Source organism: Scardinius erythrophthalmus (assembly GCF_964197995.2).
Source record: "Scardinius erythrophthalmus genome assembly, chromosome: 14".
NCBI lineage: Eukaryota > Metazoa > Chordata > Actinopteri > Cypriniformes > Leuciscidae > Scardinius > Scardinius erythrophthalmus.
Window position 1 is genome coordinate 16095326 of NC_138234.1, and position 22511 is coordinate 16117836.

The 22511-nt window shown below is 36.7% G+C and overlaps 1 protein-coding gene across 1 annotated transcript; it reads left to right on the forward strand.

The window, feature by feature from the left end:
• Positions 1 to 7890: 7890 nt before the first annotated feature.
• Positions 7891 to 20237, forward strand: LOC308702148 (CD48 antigen-like; the record flags this gene model as incomplete). The annotated part of the gene is made up of 6 exons (XM_081384815.1): positions 7891 to 7933; positions 8120 to 8440; positions 8915 to 9202; positions 17453 to 17569; positions 18363 to 18651; positions 19894 to 20237. The coding sequence occupies 5 exons, from the start codon at positions 7891 to 7893 to the stop codon at positions 18461 to 18463; spliced, it is 870 nt and encodes a 289-aa protein (XP_081240941.1). The 3' UTR covers positions 18464 to 18651; positions 19894 to 20237.
• Between the last annotated feature and the right edge of the window lie 2274 nt (positions 20238 to 22511).

The window sequence follows — 22511 nt, forward strand, 5'->3', positions numbered from 1 at the left end:
TCTCAGTGCTGAGGCACCCAGGGGTAGCCGCGGTGTGAATAAACACACAAGGAAACGCCCACCGAACCGACACACACACACACAAACACAGAACAATAGTGCTGTGAAAACAGCAGTTTGTGAGCTGCAATGCTCGCGGCCACCGCTGATCGCGCCGTCACACCAACACTGTAGGCAGAGAGTAGATCTCTTTGAAGTCTTCAAGGGCTGAATCTCTTTGTAGACAGAAGTCTCACGAAAGCTCGGCTCCGAAGTGAAAGACAATGTGTGCGTGCGCCCGCTTCCTGTTTATACCCGCGCGGCGGGGCGGGGCGCGTGACGCGATTCACGCACGCCAACGTTCATTGGCTCGTTCTGTAGACACTCGAAGTTGATAGGGCTCCCTGAAGTGATCCCAATTACGTCGTCACGTCGACGTTACGTCGAACATGAGCGACTGAAAGGGAACCACTGTTATGGATGTGACGTTTTCACATTATGGATGTTAAGTGTCTAAACTAATGACTTTTGATATAAAACTTAAATAGTAATGGCAAATAATTAGAAAACTCTAAATTATCCATGATCCACAGGAATACTCCAGACAGTCTTTTAAAATATACAACTTATATACATAAACACGCAATACAGCCAAATAGCTCCACGTCATTTATTTTTGTGGAAAGCCAGTGCAGGCCTGAGTGGCGGTCATATTTTGTACCGCCATGCGGTACAACTAGTTTCATTTTGTAATCAAATTGCTGATACTAAAAAACAGTTTTGAAGGAGGGGGTGGATTGGTATCCACTGCTGCTTCAATGTATATGTAATGAGTGATTATAATCATGGTATTAATCAATATTTTTCCTTACAAATATCAAATGAGTTGAATGACTTTTCTGGAGATATTACTTTGTTATAGAAGTTACCAGTGTGATTACTGAAATGTTCTTTTAATGTATTCTTTTTAATGTCTGTATTTGACATTTGAATGCAGTAACAGTGCTTGCCTATTTATCCCATCTTCCAGAAATGAAATAGGGACTGGTTTTGTGTTTGAGAAAGGTCTTCAACATGTTCACATAGGGGTCATTGAAGTCTATAGTTTAAGGGACCATTTCTCAGTTAAAGCCTATATTTTCCATTTAGACTAAACTGTCCAGTCCTGAGGGAAATAACTTGTTATCTTGATGTATTGAGACGAGACTCCTGTTTATAGTTAGAGCCTGGCCAAAACCAACCTTGGAAAAGCTGTGTGTCTGGTGTGTGTGTTAAGCCGAGTTCAGACTGCACGATTTTCAGTAGTAGACAGGTCACTATCTGGGGTAACATTCAGTTGCTGGTGTGTTCACACTGCACGATGCATCGGCGACAGGAGGTTTCACACTGCATGACTTCAGGAGGAAGAATCGCCGACAACTTCTGTCTGGTCCGCAAACTACGTTTCACAACCAAACACGCGCGAGAAGTGATAAGGAAATAGCGCAAAATCCCGCGTGCGTAGACCGCAGTTCTCGCGCGAGACTGAAATTGTTATTAAAAATTATAGCCTGCAAGAAGCTTGCGATCCAAATTGTCTGTGCACCGATTTGCAGTGAAAAGGAGAAAAAGAAAAACATATTATGCATGAAGAAATGGCTGGGAAGACAAGGGGAGCAAGGACTGTGTGTTCTGCAAAGAGAGTTGGGGGTAAATAAATAATTTTGCAATGTGCTGCTGTTGCTGCTGGTCAAGCAAATGTTTGTGCTTTGTTTCTGTTTGATATAATTGTAAATATATATATTAAAATACTGATATTCTGGTCTATAACTCCTCCCCGAACTCCCCGCTGCTCTGTATCTTGCTCTCTCATTGGCTGTTGGTCATCGCCGATGTAGTTTTCAGTCAGAACACTTTCACACAGCAGGATTTTGAATCGCCCACAGGTCCAGATATTTAGCATGCCAAATATCTCACGGGCGTCGGCGACTCGTCGGTTATTCTCTCAGATCGCGTCTTTGCTCTTTCACACTGCGTAAATGTCACTCGCGTGAACGAGCACCGATTTGCCTGTGATTTCGGGCATTTGTCGGCAATTTCTCAAAACCTGTCGGCGAGCCAAAATCGGGGCTAAAATCGTGCAGTCTGAACTCGGCATTAGTCTTCTTGCTTACAGGTTAAGGAACCACTGGCATTGTTGGAGATTGACTGAGTTGTGATTCGGGACATGTCACAGAACCAATCACAGAACGGGGAGGGAGCAGCAAGACGATGACGACACACCGAAGCAGTTTGTTTATATCTGTGGATCCAACACCCGATTAAAACCACATACGAATAAACAAAGACATAAGACCAGTTGTGCATGCTTCAAGGAGGATCCTAGCTATCAGAGATAGAGTAATTGAAGAACTACAAAAAATGGAACAGATTGGAGTGATTGCAAAGCAAACTGAGGCTATGGGGTGGGTAAACAGCATGGTGACTGTGGTCACATAAAAAAAAAATGTGCATATGGACTCGATACAATAAAGTGATACAACGAGAGCATTATCCAATGTTAACTGTTGAAGAGGTGGTCTCAAGCATGCCAGATGCATTCCAAATTATCCAAATTATGCACGATGAACACACCCATTGGATGCTTTCTTCGCTTACCCTTCGGATCTCTTCAGCATCAGAGGTTTTTCAAAGGTTTATAGCCCAAATGATAGAAGGCCTGGAAGGTGTTGTGAACATCATTGATGACTTATTGGTGTGGGGAGACACAGTTGAAGAGCATGATCAAAGGCTGATGCAGTTATTGAGAAGAGCAAGGGAAAATAATCTGAAATTAAACAGAAAAAAATGCAAAATCAGAATGACAGAAATCAAACAACAGAAAGAAGAAGAAAATTGGTAAATGTCAGTTCAATTATAAATTCATTCTTTATGTACATAGGGGTGTGCAATATGTCTATGTTGATATTCTAATCGTTTTAACGATGTGCGAGGTACTGCGAGCTGAGATCGCATTTGTCACTCCTGCTTTTACATGCGTGATGTTTGCAGTTATAGGTAGGTTGGTCAGTTGTATGAACAGTTAAAGGGACAATATGTAATATTTTTGTAATAAAATATCCAAAAATCACTTGCACAGTGTGATATATTTCCTGCAGTTGTGTACTTACAATATCCCAAAAGTTCCCAAAGATTTTTAATTTCAGAGAAATTCCAATTTTAAATAACGACTCGTCCCTGGTCATTGTCGCCTGTCAATGACGTAATATACGCATTATGCTTGTACTGCCATAGTGTCACAGTGTTTGGTTTGTGTTCCCTGGGTAACCACTAGATGTCCTCCTTCCCCACAGTGTCTGGCACTTTCTGAACTACATTTCCCATGATTCTTGTCTCATCATTGCACTCAGCTGTCCCTTATCACTGATCATTGCACTCAGCCAATTCCCCATTATCATTGTCGTTTCCCTGTGTATATAACCCTGTCTGTTTTAGTGTGTGTCACGGAGTCCTTGTTGTATATCACGCCACTTCTGTGTTCTGTTCCTGCCTGTTCTTGTTTTGTGTCTCATGTTGGATTGCTTATTGGATTTTGGATTTCTGCCTGGAGGACTACGATTTGGATTACCCTTAATAAATGATTATACTGCTATTGGATCTTCCCTTGTTTCATTAAGTGTGGATCGTGACACATAACCATGGAGACAGACATGGACAACTGCGTCTAACGCTCACGCGTTCAAACATTGTTTCGTTCAAACATTATGGACCATGGCAAGCAGACTTTGGGACAAAAGGAGAACTAAAACGAGGATCAATATCGGCGTGGAGTTTTCAAGATGCCGAGAGCTCCACGTCCGTGACAAACTTCGAAATGTTCTCATTCCTTTACAACCGCGGGACTCGCGTGTGGTCCATAATTCCGCTTAGGCGTCATCAACCTACACCTTTGTTATTGTAAGAGGTTAGCGACCCCTAGCAGTAACATATGAGAAGACATCAGAGGTTGGCAGTTGGTGGTAAAAAAACCTTCTCTAACTTTCATTTACAAATCATTTAAAACCCCCAAAAAAGTGTTCATGTTGTCTGAAGGTAATATTGATAAATATTTTAGCTTTGAAATCTTGTGACGTCTGGGTGCCAGTTTCTCTGCACCCTGTGTAATGTGCATATACAGGTGCTGGTCATAAAATTAGAATATCATCAAAAAGTTGATTTATTTCAAGAATTCAACTTAACAGGTGAAACTAATATATTATATAGACTCATTACATGCAAAGTGAGATATTTCAAGCCTTTATTTGTTATAATTTTGATGATTATGGCTTACAGCTTATGAAACCCACGAAATCAAAATCCCAGAAAATTGGAATATTACATGAAACCACACAGTAATTACACAGTAATACCATGGTCATTGAACCAGGTTTTGGTTCTTTTGGCAGTGTGGGCAGGTGCAAATCCTGCTGGAAAATGAAGGAAGCATGAAGTGCTCTGAAAATGTCCTGGTAGACGGCTGCGTTGACTCTGGATTTAATAAAGCACAGTGGACCAAAGTCCTCTTTTCTGATGAGAGCAAATTTAGCATCTCATTTGGAAACCAAGGTCCCAGAGTCTGGAGGAAGAATGGAGAGGCACACAATCCAAGATGCTTGAAGTCCAGTGTGAAGTTTCCACAGTCTGTGTTGGTTTGGGGAGCCATGTCATCGGCTGGTGTTGGTCCACTGTGCTGTCAACGCAGCCGTCTACCAGGACATTTCCAGAGCACTTTATGCTTCCTTCAGCAGACAAGCTTTATGGAGATGCTGACTTCATTTTCCAGCAGGATTTGCACCTGCCCACATTGATCATTTTTAGGGACTAAATGTAAAATGAGGCTAAATGTGTTCAGTGCTGTGTGTGTGTGTGTGTTAGTGGCTCCCTCTGCCGAAATGTACAGGAATTAATGTTGTTAAAGGTTTGGCTGGTTAGCATTGTTCAGTTAGCTTCTGCTCGTGTAACCATAACTGTCTGTGGGACAAAAGGCATAATTTAAAAAAAAAAAAAAAACAATTCAATTTTTGTATTTATTGCTGCCTACCAGTGTTTGTAAATTATCAGCTCAAGATGATAATCTCAGATTCTTTATATTATTGATCTCATTTAGCTATGTGGTGTAAACTGTATGTGAATTTACACATTTAACATTGTAACGTAATCTGCAAATAAGAAATTTCCACATGCATTCAGTAATGCTTCAATCCAGAAACTAATGTGATTGTACGAACTGCTCCGAGACGAGGGTTGAGATCCAAACGCAGCTTTATTTGAGGGCAATCCAGAGGTGTAATCCAGTGTACAAGCAAGGGTTATACACAGATAGGCAGTCCAAACAAAGAAACAAACAAAACAGGCAGTGACCAGAGGCAAAAGAGTAATCCAGGGAACAGGGCAAGAAATCCAAAAACCAAAATACATGAAACCAGGGAAAACGCTCAGAGATGCAGTGTAACACTTAAACAAGACTTCGCGGTGAGTGAATGAATGAACATGGTATAAATAGACTGAGACTAACAGGATGATGAGACACAGGTGAATGCAATCAGTGAATGAGGTACAGGTGAATGTGATCAGTGATAAGTGATGATGAGTCCGGGCAGTGAGTTATGGGAAATGTAGTTTGTGAGTGATAATAGTCTTATGTGGAGTGCCCTCTGGTGGCTCTCAAGGGCACTCCAGCTGGTGACCGTTACAGTGATATTATTTTTGAATGTGACACATTTACTTATATGAAGTTTTTATTTTTCTGAAGAAAGGTGTCGTAATGTAAATCACAGTAAAAAGGTGCACTATTTAACAAAAAAAAAATCTTATTAATTATTATTTATGTCTGTATAATTTGGTCATATGAACACCAGATGAAGCGCTTGAGAAAATGGTAAATGCCAGTAACATCTGAATAAATATCTCCAGTTTAGGGGTCATTTTAATGTGACAAACCCAGTTCAGGTGAATTAATGTGACTGATGATTTGAGTTTTAGCTTTATTCAGATTGTCTGAGTGTATAATTTTAGTAATGCACTGAAGATGATGGCTGCCTTGTTACCTTTTTTGCATCGAGCAGGTTTATTCTTGTGTACTTGATTTTTTTAAGCTGTAAAAGTGGCTTGTCTATTTACTGAACAAACATTATTAAACATTCTCTCTGCACTGATTATGTTTGTCTCTTTAATCTTTGTGCCAAAGTAAACCCAGATATAGAGGTTGACCGTGAACACAGTGTCATCTTCAGTGAAGTGCATGTAAGCTGATTCATGGAAACTTCATTGTTTCCAGTATAAGACTGGATTCTGTTGTTTCTCTAATAACTTGACAGTGTGCTTGAAGCTATAGGTTTCACAGGATGTGGATTGTATTTGAAAGTGAGAAATGGGAAAGAGTGACAATTCAGATAATTGACAAGCACTCATTCTCACACACATTCTCAATAAAAATACACTTTATACTGCAGTCTTTAAATTGCGTCAGTCAACATTCTGGTTGATTTATCTAACCTTATTAAATGCATTTGTCAAAACAAGTGAGATTTCACTCAAACCATGCCATAAATACGTCAAATGAGACCCAGTGAATTCAGTGTTGAATGTGTTTAATCATTGTGCTAGTTGCTCCTGCTGACTGTTTGAGGAATCCATGTGTTAATGGGTTTGACAGTTTATAATGGTTAAATGAGGGGTATGCTTATTTATTTGGAAATAATCTCTTATTCTGAAACATTCTCTCTGTACTGATTACGTTATTGTGATTTCCCCATCTCATATTGGAGGGAAGAGTAATAAAGAGCTGAAAATTAATCAGTGAATATGATTAGTTCTTGTTGAAGCCACTAGAAATTTGTTGAAATCTATTGAGAACTTGTCACATCCAATAACTCATTTCCACCAGCAGTGGTCAGTATCAGTCTTCAACTGTTTTTTGGACGTCCAGACTTGCTCTCTGAGCTCAATGAATGTGTTTTATTCTGTTGTGTAGATGTGAAGTTAAGCAGGACTGTGTCCTTGTGTGAGTGTAAAATGTGTGGTTTGTTTTCTCAACCTCATAATGAGAACATCAGTGTGTGAAAGATCCGCTCTGTCATCATAACAGTGTTTTTTGTTGAAGTTGAGTAAGTGTCAGAATGATTTCCTATCATCCGTGTGTTCTGTACCTGAGTAAATATAAATTACTTTTATAGATCATATCTGTATAAATAACATAATTATGTGTCTGGGAAACTTTTATATGCTCTTCATGTGTGTTTTGTGATACAGATGAAGTCAGTGTCAGTGATGGAGATTCTGTCACTCTAAACACTAATGCTAAAATAACTATTCAAACTGTTCATCATCATCATCATCATCAGGAAGATCGTCAGTGTCCAGATGTTCACTGGTGTGTTCAGTGATGAATGTGAGTCATGTCACATGTACGGCAGCAGCAACAGTTTCAACATATCTTCTTTATAAATGTGCAGTTCAGATTGTCTGGATGGAGTCCGACAGACCATTTTCTCTTTATTTCAGAAATTTTAGAGGATTCGTATTTCATTATAACAGTTGTTTGTGTGCCGCTGCTCATTTCTGCATGTGACAGGACATTAAAATAACTCTTATAAAAACATTGTTTTAAAATTAAGAGCCAAATTGAATTTTTAACAATTTTAATGGTTTTGAAATGAAAAATATGCTCATCATTATATATCTAAAATATATGATATCAGTGTGAAATGTCAGAAAGCAGCATCTGATGTCAAAAACAATGAAAATATCCATGTGTTTGTGTTTTAGAGACAACTAAAACCAGCTTGCTTTTGATTTAGCAATCTATACTTAAGAAAAAGCTGAACTTTTTAATCAGGAAGTTGCTCTTCTGTGTCTGAAGAGACTCTCGGCTAGACGTTTGTTTCTGTCACGATGTCTTCTCATCTGTGTGTTCTGATCCTGTTTGTTCTGAGCGGTGAGAAACATCTTAACACTTAATCTTAATCACCAAATGTAGAGCATTTTTAAACACTAATGCATTGTCACAAGAGACAAAAATGCATGTTTTACCTTTTAGAAGTACATGATTAAACAGGAAATGAGATTACAGTATATAAAGTCTCTGTCAGATAATATTTTTTTATATATATATCTTGTTTAGGTGTGTTTGGAGTTGAGTCAATATCAGTGACTGAGGGAGATTCTGTCTCTCTAAACACTGATGTTCAAGTACAGAGAGATGATCATATATTGTGGACGTTTGAACCTCAAAACACTCGAATAGCTGAAATCATTAGAAGAGACCAAATGAACTATATATCTGTCAGTAATGATGGAAGATTCAGAGACAAACTCCAGATAGACAATCAAACTGGATCTCTGACCATCAGAAACATCAGAACTGAACACACTGGACTTTATGAACTGACCGTCATCATTAGTGGAATAACCTCATTGAAGAGATTCAGTGTTACTGTCTATGGTGAGTAAAGTGAATAATATTGAACTTTTTCTCTGAAGTATGTGTTTAATGTTCGGCAGAGATAGTAAAATATGGCTGATGATCATTTGTATTTATTGGTTATATAGGGAACTACAAAATAAATTATGTATAACATTTATTTTAATTATACTGTTTTAGAAAGTGAGAATATGAAATGCATCAGGAAACTCGACTCCTTGTGTTATTGGATTTTTCTCAAAGAAAAATTCAACAAACTTTACAAAACAATATAACTCTGAAAATAACTGCATCCGATTATCTTTTTTTAGTATCTTGTTGAACATTTTGTGGCACATCTGAGCATATTTTTTTTATATATATATATATATATATTTAAATTTATTATTGATGAAGTATCTGCAATTATTGAAAATCTTTAGATACTTAATCTATAATAAATAAAAAAATATATTTTATTTATAGTAAAACAATCTCTTAATTCGTATTTTACAGCTCCTCTTCCCATTCCTGTCATTGCCAGTAACTCTTTACAATGTTCATCATCAGTGTCCAGATGTTCACTGGTGTGTTCAGTGTTGAATGTGAGTGATGTGACTCTCTCCTGGTACAAAGGAATCAGTGTATTGTCCAGCATCAGTGTGTCTGATCTCAGCATCAGTCTCTCTCTACCTCTGGAGGTGGAATATCAGGATAAAAACACTTACAGCTGTGTGATCAACAATCCCATCAGAAACCAGACCACACATCTGGACATCAGTCGACTCTGTCACACATGTGAAGGTATGACAGCAGCAACATTTTCAACATATTTTCTTTATAAATGTGCAGTTCTTACTGTGCCTATACAAAGTCCAACTGAAAAGATTGACCATTTTCTCTTTCTTTATTACAGAAACGACACCAGCTCAAAAACAGAGGGCAAGTATCACTATATTACTAACTTACAAGAAAAAAAAACACTCTTTTTATGCAAATTAGTTTTACAATTAAGAGCCTAAATTGAATGTTGAACATTTTTAAAGGGGTGGTTGATTATGATTTCACTTTTCTAACTTTAATGTGTGTAATGTTGCTGTTTGAGCATAAACAACATCTGCAAAGTTACAACACTCAAAGTTCAAAGCAAAGGGAGATATTCGCTTTTAAAGAAATTGCTTTTTAAGGACTACAACAAACGGCTGGTAGAGACTACACGACATTCCTCCCGGGTTAGTGACATCACCAACCCTAGAATTTGCATAAACCCCGCCCCCTGAACGCGATTTAAAGATTAGCATGACAGAATATGCTAATCAATGACTAGAAGATATCTACACATAAGCTACATAAATTCATCAACTAACCATTCAGAAATGTCCTGTTGCTTCTACATGTTGTCACTTCTTCTTGAGTCTCTCCATCATTGTCTGACTCCGGTTTGAACATAAAATGCTAAACGTTTTTGAAATGTTCAGAGCATGTCTGTGTGATTGCAAGCTCTTGAAGCTCCGCCCCCTGTGCTGGGAGCAGCAGCTCATTTGCATTTAAAGGAACAGACACACAAACTGTGCGTTTTTGCTCACCCTCAAAAAGTGACAATTTTAACATGCTATATAAAAATATCTGTGGGGTATTTCGAGCTAAAACTTCACATACACACTCTGGGGACATCAGAGACTTATTTTACATCTTGTGAAAAGGGCATTATCCCACCCTTTTAATAGTTCTAAACTGAAAAGTATGCTTATTATAGAATAGAAAATATATCAGTGTGAAATGTCACCTGATGGAATATCATATATTAATGTTAAAAACACTGACAATCTCCATGTGTGTGTGTTTGTAGATCAGGAAAGCATGTCAGAATACACAGAGATCATCTACCGTCTTCAGATCTGACACCAGTCACTGATCATCTCTCAAATCATTAATATTCATAACAGTAATGTGAAATTCAAAAACAGACTCCAGAGGGATAGTCACACTGGATCTCTGACCATCAGAAACATCAGATCTGAACACACCGGACTACAGATCATCAGAAGCAGAGGAACTTCATACAAGATATTTGATGTTACTGTTTATGTTGATTAAAATATGATTTAAAGATTTTTTGCATTTTACTAAAAGAGATTATAAAAAATGCAAAGCAATTAATATTTTATTATCCATTTAATACCCTCTTTTTATATAATTTAGTCTGCTTATAATTTTTAACTTCCATTATCATATATATCATGTTTGATTGCCTATTGATTATTGCATTATGTTTCAGCTAGTGTCTGCTTCATATCAGATGTTTATGCATCAAATTGGTTTAATTATTTACTTGTTTTGTGGAGGTGTAAAAGTATTTCTAGATGACTGAAACAGTGTGAAGGGCCTTGTGTAACCATAATAATAATAATAATAATAATTTAATAAAACTGTTATTCCATTATCCACAAATAGCACTGTCCAACTTGTCCGGTGATTCCACTCAGCTCAAAACGGATATGCTGCCATCCTGATCACTGTGAAGAATTTGTGTTCGTCTTCTGACTCATCTGACTATTCAAAGGTCAGAATACTATCCTATTCCAAGAGTCAGGACAAAAAGGGACAAAGAGATAGAAGTAAACTCAGAAAAATAGATGCAACCATGAAGATTTCGCTTATGAAGTATGTGTAATGAGAGCAACATGCATTTAGTAGTCTGTTGAATATGTGTATTAGCCAATGGCTCCCTCTGCTGACTGTGAGTGAGACTTACAAGAATCTCAAACACTGGATTTGCTGGTTATCATGGATCAAGGTCAAGTTAGTCTCTGCTGGTACTGTACATAACTGTAACTGCACAACCTGAGGAGCAAAAGCTTATTTCTCCATTAATGACAAGAAAATATCTTATAATAGTAATATGAGATTATATTTATTATTGTCATGTCAGTGTATATGACACACACTGTGTCAGATTTTGCAAAGAGACATTCTCTACTGAATGCTTCCATGCTATTAAGTGATGTTAAATAGTGGGCTGATGTAATGTCATGCTAAAGGTTTTTTTTTTTTTTTACTGAAGTTTTCAGTGTACATTATGTACTTTATAACAGTTTTGTAATCAGATGCTGTGTTTTGCGTATTTGCTGTGAAATAAACATTTCTAAACTTTTACTCTGTACTGATTGTGTTTGTCTCCACTAAACTGAAGTTGGACACACTTGGATGAGATGAGATGGGTAACACAGTGTCCTTCATATAGCGCATGTAAGACTATTCAAGGGCATTGTATTTTAATTTTTTTATGAATCCCAGAATCAGACATTATTTTCAGTTGTGTGATCCTGTTGTTTATGTTAACTCTACAGTGGGTTAAAGATCTGTTGATTTCACAGGAAGTTTTTTTTTAGTATACAAGAGAAGCAGAAACACACTGAAGATCCTTGAGATCGCTTCTGTATTAAAATACACATTATATTATTAATTATTTTAAACCTTTAAAATCAGAAAAGTATCTGTTGTCTTGTCTGTTTTCTTCACTTCAGGTTTCATGCTCTGACGCTCACAGCTGCGGTAAAACCTTTGCTCTGTTTTTAGGTCAGTTTAACCTTTTACTCGACAAACCTTTGTGTGTCTTATTAGACGTTTGCAGTTGTTCAGTGTGTTCTACTTTGTTCAGGATTTAGAAAGATTTTACAATTTCCTTTGAGAGTTTTAGAAAGTGGAGTGTGTAGTTGGATATTTCCTGAACTTCTGTTGTTCATCACACCACAGCACTATGAGGAGTGTGTTGCTTTCAGAGACATTTTGAATATGATGTCAAACACCGCCGTCTTCTGCCTATATGTGTGTGTCACAAATTGTAAGTGGATTTAATTTAATTTCATGTATTAATTGAGTTAAACTATATTCTATTTTGTGTTTGATTTGTTTAATTTGAGTTAAACTATTTTAATTCAAACTGCACTCTTTAGATACTTTTTTCTGTTTCAGGTGTGTTTGGTGAAACTGATGGAGTGAAGTCAATATCAGTGACTGAGGGAGATTCTGTCTCTCTAAACACTGATGTTCAAGTACAGAGAGATGATCAGATACTGTGGACGTTTGGACCTCAAAACACTCGAATAGCTGAAATCTTTAAAAGAGACCAAATGAACTATATATTTGTCAGTAATGATGGAAGATTCAGAGACAAACTCCAGATAGACAATCAAACTGGATCTCTGACCATCAGAAACATCAGAACTGAACACACTGGACTTTATGAACTGACCGTCATTAGCAGTAGAAAAACACAGAAGAGATTCAATGTTTCTGTCTATGGTGAGTAAACAATATGAATCATATCACAAATGCTATAATTTCTGATATGATAAATGATCATTCAAATGCCCAAAATTGCAGCCTTTAATTCACATTTTTGGTTTCTTTTTGATTAGCCTTGCAAGAAAACATCTGCATCATGTTATTTTTGTTATTGATTTTTGATAATAATTCTGATATAAAGCCTTCATAACGTTTTTCAAAATCTTTCAAAACTTGCACCTTGGAACCTATTTCACAGTTTGTGTTCTCGAGCCACCCGACACTGCTGTCGTGAAGTGAACGGCCAGAACACATTAAACAATTTCTGTTTTCGGGAAAAACTGTCGTGTTAGCGGCCCTAAGTTAATAACTAATGATCTTTACAATGGAAGTGAATCAATCAAAACTAACTTTAGCTGCTGTAAAGCCAAACAATCTCTGTTACTTTAATATCATATTATCACAGTACACTGTAAGAAAAGATACACCATATCTACTCAATAAAAATGAGGCAACAGATTACAAGCAATATTATTAATTAAATTTCACAAGGTTTGGAATTGAGTAATTATTAATTAAATGAGACTCTTAATAGTTATCCATTTAATATGAGTAGATTTGAATAGATTAATTATATAAATTAATTAAAACCTAAACAAAAATATTGAGTTGATTTGAAAAAGATAAACTCCCTAATGTGTAAATAGTACTAATAAAAATTAATTTAATTCTACATATCATAATTGAGTAATTATCATCTACATTAATCTGCACATTGATTCAAATTCAATCAATGCAATGAATTAAATCTAAATCCTCATTTCTTCTGAATAATATGGCCCAGAAAGTACAGAACTCAAATACTCAAATAAGAATTTTATTAACAATTAACTTTTGTGCTTTCAACACACTGTAGCACATCATTGTACACTGCAACAGTCTCATTTCAAGCCAGAAGTTGGATCTTGCATTTCAAACCAGACATTTGAAAAGGACAGAATGCTGACTTCAACTATTTAAACAAAAAAGACCAATAAAGATTTTTAAGAAAAATACTCCATAATGGCATGTGCCAAAACATAAATTATAAAAGTGCATAAAAGTTCATTAGTACAACAATTGAAATGTCACGAGATTCGTGGGACAAATTAGTGCCAACTTACAAACGTAGCACTTTCAAATGTGCAATTTTCAAGCTCTGTAGAAGATGGACATTGTGTAGCACAAAAGTCTGCACTGCAATACAGTCTCATTTCAAGCCTGAAGTTTGCTCTTGAGGGACTGGACTTTGTTTGAAAGCTTTGAATCATCCAGTTTCAAGAAAAGTTTTTTGTACTTCAGCTGTCTGTGATAATCGACATTCAGCGCGTAGGTCAAGCTAAGGAGGACAGAGCAAGCCCTTGCAATATCTCCAAGTCCTGTGATGACTTCCATGCCCTCTATGACGATCCCAATGTTCTTTGGGCTGTTGCTTGTAGAAGGTCCAGGCTTTGGGGTCCCAGTAATGGCCATTATGACCTGTTCAAGTTCCTCCAAGTTCTCAGTGTCCTGCAACAAGAAATTGTTATTGTCTTAGTATAAAACTGTTAGAAATATATTGCAAGCATATCACATTACTAGAAAATTCATTATTGTTTTCATAGCTTATAAATCTATTTTATTAGATTTTATTTTCTCACAGGCCTTGGTGTCAAATTATTCTTTGTTTTGTTTTATTCTCTATTTTGATGTTTTTGTACAGGGTTCATGCAGGTTACAATAAGTCAAATTTAAGACCTTTTTAAGACATTTTAAGACCATAAAGATGTCAATTTAAGACCTACACGATGCATTACCAAAAAAATATTCAGATCAAAGAAATTCTGAAAAAATTATCATTAATTTACAGATAAAGCAATCACATTAGTAACCTTCCACACCAGTGGGGATTTCTTTAAGACTGCAAGGGAAGCTCGGCTTCCCCTATAATGTCAAAAAAATTAATGGTCAAATTGTACTATTGTATTAACATTTTATTGACTAAAAATGCGTTAGAAAACTTTCATCTCAAAGACGAGTTCGTTCAGAATCAGTTACATACAGCAGGTCGGCTGACTCGATTTCCTTCTCATACATTCCCGTAGCGACACATACAGTGCATTTCCCTGTTGAAGCCCAGCGTCCATTGACTTCAATGGGGCTGCTCTGAACAGTTTTTTTCAGCGCTTCGAAACTAGACGGACATTGGATAAATGCTGCGATTATGTCCCGCCCACGGACGCTCAGCGTCTCTGGGGGTGAATGAGGAGTGGGCTGGCCCGGACTCCGGGCTTCCGCGTGATGATTGGAGGGGCTGCATCTCCTTTTGATTGACAGCGATTTCATACAATAAAAAGTCGCTGCCGCTGAAGCTATTCGAGCTCAGTCCCATCGCGGATTTTTCAAGTGATAGTCAAAAGATAAACTGCTGCTACCTCTTTCTTGGTATTTGCTTGTCGAAATTGCTAGCCATTTTTCATAATACATTTCACACAATTATACATTTATACCTTTATTATATTATTACTTATCCTATTATATTTTTATAATATTACTTGTAATAATTAAAACAATAATTATTAAAATAATTAAAAATAGCCTATATATTATTATTAGTATTATTATTATACTTTATTATATTGTTATTTATTCCTTTATTATATTATTACATTTATACAATTATATTTAACTCTGCTGGCCATTGAGAGGACACACTGGTCAAGTCACTGGAAAAGACGCCTAGTTGGAACGATATAGGGTCACAGAGCATTTTCTTGAAAAGGAACGTTGGGCAGAATTTACGTATAAATAAATGGACAATTTTTATGATGTAGGCCGAAAATGAGCTTCCCCTCTTTGAAAGACCAGCAGCCGCCACTGTTCCACACCCAACAATGTGCCAAATGACCTTAGGCCCAAAATGAAAATAGCCTAAAACAAAATTTCAAAACGTACTAATACTACACAATGAAATCAAATCACCAAATAACAAATAAAATTAGCATCAAAATGTACTTTTTGCAAATCAGATATGAAACAGTATTCTGTTACTAAAATGTTTTCAGAAACTTTTAGTGTACGGTTTAGCTGTAAAATGAGAGTTTGTGCCATGTTAAGCGTCCTCCCCTCCTGCTAAAGTTACGTTAGCTAACTACGTTAACTTAACGTTAAGTGCTAGCCTCTATGGACGGACATTACCACACTAAAATGAACAGATTTATGCATAAAAATAAATAAAATTGCGGCTCTAAAACGTAACACTGTTAATAGACTGACTTAACGTGGATTTAGCTAAGTTACCTTCACATTTGCAAGTTGAAACAAACAAAACAGTGAAACAACAGAGAGAAGTTACGTTACCTGCCTCGGGAAGACGAGCTCCACACACGGGAAGTAAAGCCAACGGAAGTGCGTCAAGTGCCGTCTGAAATATAAGATGCTCTTCCAGCGATAACCCCAAATATGTCTCTTTATGGAACCTTAAAATTAAACACAACTTACTTATTTACGCAATTTCATAAAAACATACTGAGGATACGATATTAACACGCAAAGGACCTAGGAGGAACCATGATAGTGGAAAAGCTAACTCACATCCTTCAAAATAAAAGTTTGACTTCGATACATAAGAATTCTTCCAAAATGTATAATGCTGTGTTCATATTATAGCGCAACAAAATCACACTGCTACATTAATATATAGCCTTCCAACAGAAACCAACTTTGTGTTGCTGCTGAGTCTCTCTTTCTATGATAACTCATTTTATATTGTAATATACCACTAACGTTACATGCATTCTTCTTACTAGCCCAGTGATAACAAAAGAAGTTTTCTTACCTTAGTCAACCAGTTAAATTTAGCAAGATGAGCAATGTGGAAGAAGACGAACATTCACTGTCTGTAGCCTACTCTCTTCAAATGTCTTGTGGTTGTGGCTAAGTAGCCTGCTGCATTTTTTTTAAAAAAAGGCGCAATTTGACAGGAAGTGCTTTTCAATTAAAATTTGCCTGATTGCATTGATTTGAATTCACTCAATATTCTCTCAATTTGGGATTAGATAAATATAATGCTTAAGTTTTATTCAACTACAATGGGTAGATTTTATTCCAAACATTTTTATTTGAAATTTAATTAAATATTTGCCTCAAAATCAAAAACACAATTATATTGAATACATTTTAACCAAAAACATTAATTCAAATCTACATGACCACAGAATCATTTCTTACAGTGTAAAGCAACTAATCTAGCAAACAATCTATATTGTTAAAAGCGCAATATAAATGAAGGTGACTTGACTTCATGTTCTTTCATGTTTTCCAGCTCCTCTACCCATTCTTGTCATTTCCAGTAACTCTTCAAACTGTTCATCCTCATCCTCATCAAGATCATCAGTGTCCAGATGTTCACTGGTGTGTTCAGTGTTGAATGTGAGTGATGTGACTCTCTCCTGGTACAAAGGAATCAGTGTATTGTCCAGCATCAGTGTGTCTGATCTCAGCATCAGTCTCTCTCTACCTCTGGAGGTGGAATATCAGGATAAAAACACTTACAGCTGTGTGATCAACAATCCCATCAGAAACCAGACCACACATCTGGATATCACTGATCTCTGTCACACATGTGAAGGTATGTCAGCGACGACATTTCTAATCTGTTTGTAGGACTGATATTTTCTATTTATAGAATTTTTGTGTCTGAATTCACAATGGAAAGACTGAAAGTTTTTCTCTCTATGATCATTACAGAAAAGAGCCATCGTTCATATTTTATTCTGATAATAATCAGTGTGTGTCTGTTGGTGTTCACGTCTGCTGTTATACTCATATGTTGCTCCAGGAAATTCAGTCGAGCGCAACAAAAAGGCAAGTATTACCAACAACTGACAAAGTTCGTATTAACATTAATAGTATTAATATCATATTACACGTTTTGTTTATATATTAAAATGATTAAATAAATAATATTAAATAATATAAAACATTTCATAAAATTTATAAAATGGTTTGATTATATAAATGCACATTCTTGTATTTTTGGTGGGAAAACTCAATATCTCGTCAGTTCATCACTGTCATGTGAACTCTATTGTCTATTGTTATATCGTCATGCTCCACTAGATGGCAGGAAACCACAGAACATACTGATGTTAAAGCTGCACTATTTAACTTTTCTTTTTTTTTCTTTTTTTTACGTGTTTTGTATTACTCTGGTAGGTGAAGTGTTTATATTATAGACCTGTCAGGATGGTTTTCACATGAAATTGCATATACGTCACTCGTCTCATCAAATCTGTAAATCGAGAAAAGTTTCTCTGGACACTTTGACGTGTGTATGGTGTGGGAGTGGAAGAGGTTAGTTGTCACAATGAGCGAGAAAGGTTGACATTGAGCTGCTAAATCCCAAACCTCTGGGGAATCACCCGTTTTAAACGAACACGAACATGAGAGTCTGTTGGCAAAAAGAGAAGTTGACAGAGCTCGTAATAAACCCAGAATCAATGCTTGGCTTTTAGGAGATGACGAGAACTGAGGGATTTGAAATGTTGTAAAAGCGACGCGGAGATGATGGCGTTTTTATTACTCAATGGTAATGTGTTTGATGCCGTTTTTATTACTCAACGGTAATTTCCGCTTTTTTGTGTGTGTGTGTTTGCAGACCTGACAATCACAGAACAGCAAAGCATGTCAGAATACACACAGATCATCTACTGTCTTCAGATGAGAGATCTGCCACAGGTCAGCAAACACTTTTGTTGATTTTACTTTAAATACTTCACATTCATGAACAGATGAAGGTCTGTAGGCCTACTTTCTTCAGCACAGAAGGTTATCTGTTTGTAATGGTGAATGTTTCTTCTTTATAGATATCCTTACTGAGTGTGGACAGAACAGTGACAGCTGTGAACTATCAACAGAGAAGATCATCAAGATGAACAATAATCATTGTAAGATGACCTGAGTATTGGATGTGATCATTTTGCGCCTGTAGAGGTTTAATGAAATAATGCCGAATAGAGTTAGGTGCTTCCCACAATTCACACCTGTTTTTTTTTTTTTTTTTTTTTTTTTGAGCTAAAACCTCCTATCAAAGGCTTCATTGAGTTGTGCGACAGCTGCTCTGTCCTTTGGACTTTGTTCTTTATTGTAGATTCAGTTAGTGCAATGTTTTGGAAATAAAGCCCCCCTCCCCATTCCCGTTAGTTGATTATATATCATCATGAGTGTAGACCAGATGGTGATGTTTGATGTGTGTGGATGGATTCCAGCTAGTATATAAACTCCAGGTGTGCACATATCACTTTTCCGACCTGATGGTTAGTCCTGTGGGAAGAAACACGACAAGGGTGATTCAATGCAGGCACAATGAGATGATGTTATTTAATCTCTCATAGAATATTCATTTGACAGAAATAATACACAAGCCTCGCCCTTGTGGAAGGATAGGAAGCAGATAAATGAGACTGGATTTGTAACTTCTCACCAAACTGAATTTCTATCCATCTTTTGGCTAATGAGCCTATGGCGTAACTGAAACAATATGATAAAAGAGTGAATATTTCATGATTGTTTACAGTTTAACAGAAGTTACACCCATAATTCACACAAAGCATCATGGGGTGTAGGAACAAGTCTGATATATAAATATTCTGAATGTTCTGATCCAGTCTGACTTCTGAGCTGTAATGCTGCCTCATTCATAATCATTGTTTGTTCATTGGCCAGAGGAGAACTGGCTCTGCGAATGGTTTCTCACAAGGATTTTTTTCTCCATTCTGTCACATGATGGAGTTTTGGTTCCTTGCCACTGTCCTTTGGCTGTTGGCTCGCTCAGTTGGGGACATTTAATATTCAACAGTATTATTGACACCATTGTATGAGAACTGAACTGAGCTGCACGATGACATCACAGTTTTCCCAAGAGCGGCTATAAATACAAATGAACAAAATGAATAACTTTTTACAACAAAAATGAACCATCACTGAACTTACTTAAGCTGAACTATAATGCTATTTTCCTATAGAAACAAACTTTGTTGCATTATTTTCCTGTTATCACTGTAAAGCTGCTTTGAAACAATCTGTATTGTAAAACACGCTATATAAATAAAGGTGACTTGACTTGATATATACACAGATGAGCCAAAACATACGCCCACCTATGCTGTTATTCCTCCACGTGCTGCCAGAACAGCGCCGACCCGCCGAGGCCTGGACTCTACAAGAGCCCTGAAGGTGTCCTGTGGTTTCTGGCACCATGACGTTAACAGTAGATCCTCAAAGTCCTGTAGGTTGAGAGGTGGAGCCACCGTGGATCAAACTTGCTGGTCCAGGACATCCCACAAGATGATCAGAGGGATTGTCAAAGTTGCTCAGATCTTTATTTCTGCCATTTTCTCCTGCATCCAAAACGTTGATTACAGGATCTGATTGTCTGCTTACTATCTAATCTACCCAGATCTTAATATGTGGCCTTATTAGGAGCTGATGAACAATATTTGCTTCACCTGTGACTGCTCATAATGTCTTTTGTTTGTCTTCTTTTGGGTGTGTGCCAATTTGGTGAACGTGATTTCACCAACTATAGCATGTTGCTGGATCAACATTCCAATCAATCAATCAATCAATCAATCAATCAATCAATCAATCAATCAGATTTGAGGGACAAGTTTAAATGCAGTTTATGACAAGTTTAGGCTTACAATCAGGGTTTGCTGCTTCTACATCGGTGTTCATCTGAGTTTTATGATTGTAGGGATAAGTTATTGGGGTATAGGGCAAGATATTGGGATAGGGTTAGGACTTATTTTTGGATAGGAATGTTATTCCAGGATCAACAAAGTATGTTAATCCAACATTGTCTACTTACATGTCTGAGTTAAAGTATGGGTTAGGTAAATATGACAAAATATTGCATAAAATATTATTTTTAAAAATTACCTTAAAATATTGTATGTAACATTTAAAATGTGGGTTTTCATTTGAATTATATATCATTTGTATAGTCACGTGCTGATTCTGTTTCTCATGACGGTGTGGTCAGGATGTGGTTCGTGAGTGGGAGATGGAGAGATGTAGAAACTGAAATAGAGGGAGGGAGTGCATGAATTTCTCAGAGCTGAAGTTGCAGAGTTTGTATGTTTGACTCACTAGAATTTGATATAGGCCTAAACATGCTTTCTCATTCATTTTAACAAAGGAAGCCATTTCTTTGATTTAACAACTCTTGAAGAGTACGCTGTGGTTTTTATTCAAACTGTCAGAGTCATGAAAAGATTTTAGAGAACTCAAATCAAAAACGGGGAACTTCATATCATGTTAAGAGACGAGAAGTCCAGTCAGCAGGAAGTAATGAAGCCCTGTGATCGTCTGTGAAGAGCATTAGAGTATCATCTGAGTGACATAAGAGCTGCTATCAAGCTAATGCATTACGGGAAAGACAGAGAGAGAAAAAAGAGAACTGCTTTTTCATCATAATAAAATGGTTAATATGTTGTTTTGAAAGTTGTGGTGTACAAAGGCAGTGTAAAAAAAAAAAAAAACAAGACGTGTAGAGGGTTCAAATAACCATGCGTCAATGGAAAAAATACCCCCCCCCCCCAAAAAAAAAAAGAACTGACATCTAGCAGTTGATGCACAAGCCCACATGGTATTATCGGAAGCTGACTTAACAGTTTGTAGTTTAATTTACAGTAAATAGTCATGAATATTTACTCCAGGCCAGCCATTAAATGATTTTAATCCATGTTTTGAATACATTATTCCCACAACTTTTTAACCTTAACATGGAGGTCTATGACTTTGAAGTAATGTTAAGACTAAAAACACAGTAATTTTGCTGCTGAAATGCAGTAACTTCATATGAGATTATTTCATTTTGTAATCAAATTGCTGATACTAAAAAACAGTTTTTTAACAGAAGATTTCTCAAGGACTGAATGAAATTTGAATGTTCCTGAAAGATTGATTTGCCTCACCACCTTTTCTAATCATTCCCACGATATGCATTTAAAGTTCATTACTCCTACAACTGGAGAAACATGTTCTTTCAGTGAGATATAATGATAATCTGCAGTTGCAGTGACTCGCTCAAGGCCTCAGATGGTCTATTTTAACTCTGAGTGGAATCAACATGAGGCTCTTCATGCACTGTGACACACTCAGTGTCAGAGTCAGAGCGAGATCTTCTGTGGTCTGGTTTATATAGGACAGGGGTCTACGCATGCACTGAACCCATGTGGTTTTGTTTTGTTTTTGGTAAATGCACAGCAGTTAAATGAAAGCTTGTCTATTATGGGAAGTATGTTGTTGGTGTTTCTGCATTTGGGCAGTTGGTCACTTCTGTTCTCAGGCTCATGACCTACACATAACTATGAGTAGAAAACGTTACTGTATGTAATTATTTATTTTAAAGTTTTTAACCTCTTTCTCTTTTTCTGCATAATTTAAGATTTGCAGGTCAGTTGTATCAATGCTTCATACAAAATAGATGAATGATGTTAAAGATTCATTACATGCTCAGCCTAGATCTCCAAAACATCAGGTGGCAGTGTTAGTACAGATATCCTGGGTCGGAATAGCACACTTTCCTATTATTTTGACCTTCTATGTTTCCTTTTCCTAACTGTACATTATGATGATATCCATGTTTGCATGGAAATATGGGCAGGCCTGAAACCATTTATTTTAATGATATTCAGCATTAATCACACACCACTGTTAATTCTGATGAACACAGATAACACTTTGTGTTTGTACATTGCTCAACAGGAAATAGTGGGCTACCAGAACCCAATGTGTCAAAAAA